Source organism: Xiphias gladius, chromosome 2, assembly GCF_016859285.1.
Source record: "Xiphias gladius isolate SHS-SW01 ecotype Sanya breed wild chromosome 2, ASM1685928v1, whole genome shotgun sequence".
Lineage (NCBI taxonomy): Eukaryota > Metazoa > Chordata > Actinopteri > Istiophoriformes > Xiphiidae > Xiphias > Xiphias gladius.
In genome coordinates, this window is record NC_053401.1 from 2,009,232 (window position 1) to 2,016,524 (window position 7,293).

Genomic DNA, 7,293 nt, shown 5'->3' on the forward strand with positions numbered 1-7,293 from the left:
TAGTCCCCAGTATATGCACTATTTCCTCCTGTTTGTTTGAATAAAAACTACGTTGAGCAGCTTTTTTTTTTAGGAAACTGCTGAAGCATTTTGAAAAATAAAAAAAGATTTGCGTCTTAGGGAAGAAACCAACGAGCTGCGTGTGTCTCAGTGGTCCCCAGTGGCTTTGACATGCTTCAATTCAAACACGATGCCACCGACAGAAACGTTTTAGAGTTCCCAACAAACCCACAGGTGCAATAGATCAGGGCTTGTAATGGTTTCCATTACAGTTGTCCTGGATCTAAAGATTTCTGACGCAGGCTGCAGCGCTTTCCAACGGCTTCTACTCGCACCTCAATATGCTCCACTGGGTTGCATGCAAGTGCAGGCTTCGTCGCGAAACCATCAGAATTCCCACTATGACCAGTAAAGCCAGTTAGGCCATTAAATCCAATGCAGCCAGTGGGTAATGCTAATGTCAGCAGAGAGCTGATGTTATGTTTGAAATGCATGAGTGGGAGACCCCTCACCCACTTCTATGAAGTTTGGTGATTTAAAGGAAACTGCACAACCACAGTTTTCACACCTAGATCATCGCTGCATCACAGTCTCTCTCTCTCCCCTGTGTGTGTCTATGTCTCTCTGCCCCTTTGCCTCACTCTCTCTGAGATATAAATAAAAGGTTTCATGACAAGTCAAACAGTTTGAGCAAACTTCAGGGCAAGAGAAGCAGAACTGTCACTCAGACAGATCATCAGTCAGAAAGGCTCTTTGCTTGGCTTCCACAGGGACCGAAAACCGCCACTCGCACCAGGTCCGGACAGACTTGGGGAATCCAACCGACGACCAGCAGCAGGCAAGGGCATCAAAAGTAGTGCTACCATGGTTGCAGCGATGAGGGTAGTGGTCTGCGTGTCCCTCTGGCTTTCCGTGTGTCAGGTCGGAGGCTCCCACATCCCTGCAAAGATGAACAGAACCATCCAGAGCCTCCTGCAGCACTATGTGAGTACTGCTAACACCGCAAGTACCAGTTCTGTTCGTACCACTGATGCTTGTTTTTGCCTTCAGTCTTTAAGGATACCGATACTTGCTTTGTTTCCTCCTCTTGTTTCTCTATCACCACAGACACACACACACATGCGCAAACACACCTTTTTTTCTCATTTGGCACTCGCTGCAGGTTTAAAGGACCATTCCGGCGTTTTGTGCGTGTGCACTAAACCCAGTAACTGCTAAATATTATATACTCAGCACTTTTCTACCAGATGAACAACACTCTCACTTTCACTCAGTCTCAGTTGTTAGACTGCCTTTGAATGTGCCCCCACAAGGACAGTTTGCAAAACAGTCTGGGATTGTGTAAATGCATTTCACCTTTCCCTTTGATTATTTTGACTTTTGGAATTTTTTTTAATGAAATAATATCTCATTAATTAAAGGCTTTGCAACAGATGCCTCTGATTCCCCAGATTTTTCTTGAATGCACCTGCCGTCTTGGAGAGTTTTACGCGATTTGTGTTTATCTGGCTAATACCCGAGTAAAAACACTGACCTGGTGCTTCAGACAGACGAGGAAACTTGGTTTATGTCACATTTAATCTGAAAAATGTTTGTCTCTTTGTTTTTTCGCAGAGGATTTCCAATAAAGACAAGTTTAACGGGAAGCCCGTCTTCTCCAGAGAACCAATGGCTGGCAGACTGGAGGTAAATAAAAGTTCAATTTAGCCTCTATATTTCCTCAAATAGGGGCTTGAAGTCTCTGTGGTCAGTTGGTACGGCGTTGCGGTTTTATACACGATTCATCTGCTGAACACCTTCAACCTCACAGTCTCCTCTCTTAAAACACCCAAAGAAATACCTGTAAAGCATCGGATACTGAACCTGCTTCATGGAAAGTCTTAGCACAGTCTCCTGCCGGTACTGGGGGAAGTTTTCCCTGAATTGGGCGCACCATTTTCTCTGGTTGTGCACGGGTCCAAACTCCAACCATGTTCTTAACCATGGCCTTCGAGGAATAGTTCAACGTTTTATCAAATGTGTTCTTTCTTTCTGAAGGTTGATACCCAACGCATGTCTGTCAGCTAGCCCTAAAACCAGCTCTACAGCCGACTAATTAACACGCTGCGTCTTGTGTCTGCCCGCTACGTCTGTGCAGCATCTCCAGCTATAGCAAAGGTTTCCAGACCCTAATTGCTCAGGTTTTGGTTCAGTCTTGATGGTAGCAAACCTGGCAGCCTAGCTCTGATGAGACTTTGGGAAGCTGTGCACAGTCACTATAGTACACTGCTCTTTGTCAAGAACTAGCTCCAACATCTAAACTCATCATTTGTCATTTTGACATTTTGACATTTCTGTTAGTGTAGGGATTATGTAACGTATGCATGCATGAATAGTTTGTGTTGAGGTTTTTGTGGGGTTTTGTTTTCCTGCTGTCTCTGCATAATGCAAAAACTTATGCACAACTATTCTCAGACTCCAGATGAAATTTCACTTTTCACCAACAGTCATACAAAGTCCCTTTATGTCGGTTTCGAGTACAACGCACCAATTTTGCAGATTTGCACCACTAAACATCAGCCTGAGAATCCCGACATGTTACAGGCTGCAGTGTCTCGCTGGGTTGTTTGTAGCTTTTTTTGTCTTGTGCGGTTTACAATATAATATCTAGGGAAGAGGAGATCGAGGGACAGATGGTGCAAACTAGCTCAAGGTATAAATCCTCTTGTGTGTCGCATTGCTTCATGCTATATGAAAATAAACACAAATAAGATAGAAACTGCTTCAGGTTTAGATCTGAGGATTTTAAACTGTGTGTTTCTTTACCATTTCCCAGTGCATGTGGATTCTTTCGTGCCGAGTATTGTCGGTCATGTCCGTCGCGCTCTGACAAAGTGTCACGTATCCAGATTAGTTGGTCCGGTTGCGGCCGAGCGTTGGCACAGTCGGCTGTGTTCTCGCGTCAGTTTCTTGTTTTCAGATGGGTTTAAGGATGCCTCTCCAGGGTTGTAGGCTTATGAAATCCTTAGAAAAACCTGCTGGACTACGTGGAAAATGCGGTTTTGTCAGGGTTTAACGCATGACCTTTAATTTAACGGGGTTCTGACCCAAAAAAAAAAAAAAAAAAAAAAAAATCAGCAGAGATTGGTCAATACTTTTCTAGCGAGTCTTGAAACATATAAATGAAACGGGTAATGAAAAGTATGACTTTTTTGACCTGTGAGCTGCCTGACTTCTAGCACCCAAACAAGCTTCGAACCTGTTAGCAACGTTTGAATATAACATTCATGTTGCACTGTCAATGAGTGGCATTCCCCTTGAGGGCCCACACTTTGTGGTTTCCCACACAGGAGTTAAATTAAGCGCAGTTTTTCCGCTGTGTGAAACTTTTTCTAAACATCAGGGCTGATATGAGTTTGTTAAGCCAGAGAAGGACTCTACCACTGGTTTTATGTTTTTATTCACCATAAATGTATACCTTCGTATTTTGTTTCCTAGCTTATTTTTTTTAGGGAGGCTTTAATTTAATTTAATTTCTCCGAAAAGCAGCTTGCAGAGACTTGAAATTTACTGCCAAAATCTGCATTTCTGTTGTGGAAAAAGGTCAGCAAAGACAGACTCGGGATTTCTAGCCCACAAGCTAAAGCGTACATAAACCCTCAGTACTGTTTCCGCAATTAGAAGCAATTTACCTATCACCCACCAGAAACCAGAAACAGAAAATGTTTTATTTGATTACCTCTGCATTTCTCTCTCTCAGACAAAGAAGGTGTTTATGGGTGGCGTTTTGGAGACGTACGAAAAGCTGATTGGCCATATGCTGAACGAGCTGCCTACCCCGAGTCCCGAGACAGCTGGGAGCCAAGGGGGTCCCGCCGCTGCCATCCCCGCTGCCCCCGGCACAGCCAGTGACGACGGGTCGCAAGCGGGCCGGACTGTCAGGGAGGACCTTAACTACATCCTGAAGAAGGTCCAGGAGCTGAGGAGACACCACTACCAGGAGCAGGACAAGCTCCTGCAGGAGCTGCGGACCCTCGGACACATCCAGGTAGAGAGACGTACACTCACACTGAGAGAGGAGAGAGAGAAACAGTCAGGCTGCCGGCCTTGGGCTCTGGGTAGAAATGATACCGTTTTAGGCTGAAGGAGGGCCTCTTTTTATAGACCAAGGATGTAGGAGGCTGATGTATGACTTGAAATAAGGCTTCAGGAGGGTTGTCATAAGGCTCGCCAGGGCCTGTGTAGGGCCTAGAAAGGCGTAGGGCTTACAGAGCACGTGTTTAGGGCTTACGATAAGTCTCGTGGAAGGGTTGTAGACGGTTTATGGAGTTCTCCAAGGGCTTAAAGCATGGCAGGGAAGGTTTGTGCAGGCCTTAAAGTAAGGTTGAGGAAAGTCCTAGGCGGGAAGACTTACAGTGAGGCTCTCAAAAGGTTCATGTCGGGGCTGACAGGGGGCTTGAAGTAAGGCTCATGGAAGGGTTTTGTAGGGCATAAGGAGAGCTTATGTAGGCCTGGAACTAAAGCTCCTGGCAGGTTTATTTAGGGGTTACATACGGCTTTATGCGAGAATTATGGAAAGTTAAGGGGAAGGTCTGCGTGGGGGCTGAAGTAAGCCACATCAAGGGCTGATCCGTAAACCTTCGATGGGCTTTACTACAAGCCCTTCTAGGCCCTTTGTTATTCTACATAAACCCTCCATAGGTCTTACTTGTTTGACAGCTTTACTAAAGGTTATATGGGACTTTAACGTGGCCGTGTGATGAGTGATCATTTTTTTTATCGTGGTGTGATTCTGTTGTGGGGACCGTGTCACTCTACCCATACTAGTACTGTGCTAAATGAATCCTACCTTTTGACTGTGCGGTCGCCGTGGCTGACGATAAAATACCCCCCCGTCCTTCTACAGATGCATAACCCCGCCATCCAGAGCAAAGCCCTGTGGGAGCTGTCGTGGCTGTACGAGGAGGCGAGCTCGCTGTCCGACACCATCAGGATGCAGAGGAGGCGGCGCCGGCGCCGGCAAGCGCGGAGGGTCAAAATCCATCTGGGGGCCTGAGGCGAGAGGGAACAAAACTAAAAGGCAAAAATAACATGAGAAACGAGACCAAAAATATCCAAACTTAAATCAGCTTGCCTATTTTTTTATTTATTTTTTGTTCTGTTTTAGGATGTTATCAAAGAGATATTTATTACATTGAACCAGCTGTCTAAGCCTAATAATATTCAATTTAAAAAAAAAAAAAAAACCTATATTTTTTTAAGGTAGTTCGGTGTTTGATACTTGAAAGCAACGTTGCGGATCAGTCCCGCGAAATGTTGTTCACTGCAGGATCCAACAAGGCGACAACTAGTGGTATTCAAAGAGAGAGAGTTTCGCTCACTCGTATGAATCATAATGTCACTCAGTTTCACCTGGAAACACTTGATTTATGGATCGAAAAATTGCAGATTATTTAACGCTCAAAAAAGCAGAAAAAAAAATCACCTGTCATGGGATCAGTTTGCAGATTTTTAATAGCAGAAGTAAACGGGACCGTCTCTGCGGGAACTTCTCCGCTGTACTGCCTAAGAGAACTAATGTTTACCGTACAAAATACACCAGAGTTTATTACTGATGTACTTAAATGTACTACACGTCCTCAGGTCCAGCACTGAAGTACTTCACTGCAGTAAAAATACTCTACAGCTGCAGTAGAAGTACGATACTCTTCAGGGATTTTTGTATGTTAATGTTGTAATTTTCTATATTTATTTTCATATTTAAGCTGTTTATTTAATACAGAATCATATTGTTATGACTGATAGTTGATTATTTATTGTGTATTTATTGATTGGCCCACACGGACGAATGCAGCTGAATAAAACAGAATGAACTTCACCTCGACCTTTTCTATTGCCTGTCTGTTTCTTTCGGTGATCTTCTGGGTACTAGAAGGCACTTTGTCATTGATTTGATGGGGCTGTTTAAGTTTAGCTCTGAGTCCACGATCGTGCCCAAGATTTCCTACTTGGCTCTTGGTTTTCAAAGACGGAGAACTGACAGTTATTTCAGTTTTTGTCTGTATTTAGCTGAAGGAATTTCAGGCATGCCCGGTCTTTAATTTGGCCAAACAGTGTCACCTAAAGGTCCGTTTGGTTGCTGTTGCGGCGCTTTCGACTATACGACATGATCATCATCAGCAGATGGAGTTTGTCCAGTCGTTGCGGAACAGTAGTTGTTCAAATATCCACTTGTAGGACCTCTCATCCTTACAGCCAACATAGACCAGAGGTCCTTGAACGTCATTAAAGAGCGCACAAGAAGCGGACATTTGAACATTCACGTTTCTGAAAAAAAAAAACTGGTCAAGTTCATGTGTTTCGATAGAAAGCTCCAGAACGGTTACTTGGACCTTGAGTTGAGACCAAGAACTTTCAAGAACTTTCACCTTGGAAACTCAGTCACCGATTTGCTCAACTCACAGGCCTGTGATCACTTGGCAACACTGCCAGGTACATTTGGGTGTTGTCTGAATAAAATATGAGGATATTTTTTTTGTATAATTGACAGTGCGTGTATATGCTGGAGCGCACTGACTCGACACTCACCACTTCTTTCCTCCGGGAGCCTTTGAGCGGCACAGTGGATTAAATTCTCTCTTTCTACGTAGCGAACGTTAACTAGTAAAGATGAAAAGGCAGCAGAACATCTTTTACTTCCTCTTCCTTTGATTCAACATCACAGATCCAGCCTATTAAACCCGGACAGCCCGCGCTGCGTCCACATCGGCCGCAGGAAACGGAAGCTTAGCCCGGCTACGTTGTCACGGCCTGGTCCATTAGATGAGCTTGACCTCTGCCTGCACCGGAACTTCTCCTGAGAACAGATGTCTCCCATGCGGCTCCGACGAGAAAATAAACGAAATCGCTAAAAAACAGGACCGCGCTTGCGTTCATTCGCCTGTGTTGCCTAGTGCCAGGCTAATTACAGCCTGCTACGTCCACGTTTGTCGTCCAATACCACTGAGCTCGATGTTGGGCTGGTGAAACTATTCACGAAAGTCAGTCTGACGTTCGATGGTGTGGTCGGTTACAGTCGACTAGCGTACGTGAACCTCCCCCCGCAGGAACACGACCTTTCGAAACCAGCCACAACTCAACGCGAGCGTCATGGGAGCGCTCTGGTACTTTAACAATAGCGCTACACGTCTTCATCTGCCAACATGACAAGGAGACTCGACTACACACTGTTGGGTTTTTTTTCTTTTGTTTGTCTTAAGAGGTCACGAGCCAGAAAAGGGCTTAAAGCCACTCGTTTGAACTTGAACAGTGGGT

At 44.8% G+C, this 7,293-nt stretch overlaps 1 protein-coding gene across 1 annotated transcript; it reads left to right on the plus strand.

The window, feature by feature from the left end:
- The first annotated feature begins 718 nt into the window (after nt 1–718).
- Nucleotides 719–5,035, plus strand: LOC120802161 (interferon gamma-like). The gene is made up of 4 exons (XM_040149686.1): nt 719–984; nt 1,615–1,686; nt 3,740–4,027; nt 4,886–5,035. The coding sequence occupies exons 1-4, from the start codon at nt 865–867 to the stop codon at nt 5,033–5,035; spliced, it is 630 nt and encodes a 209-aa protein (XP_040005620.1). The 5' UTR covers nt 719–864.
- Nucleotides 5,036–7,293: the final 2,258 nt, after the last annotated feature.

What these genes read in the sequence shown, in the direction of transcription:
- LOC120802161 (XM_040149686.1), top strand. Translation starts at nt 865, where the DNA reads ATGGTTGCAGCGATGAGGGTAGTGGTCTGCGTGTCCCTCTGGCTTTCC. An exon ending in AGAGCCTCCTGCAGCACTAT is followed by an intron (nt 985 to 1,614) that starts GTGAGTACTGCT and finishes GTTTTTTCGCAG; the next exon opens with AGGATTTCCAATAAAGACAA. An exon ending in GGACCCTCGGACACATCCAG is followed by an intron (nt 4,028 to 4,885) that starts GTAGAGAGACGT and finishes GTCCTTCTACAG; the next exon opens with ATGCATAACCCCGCCATCCA.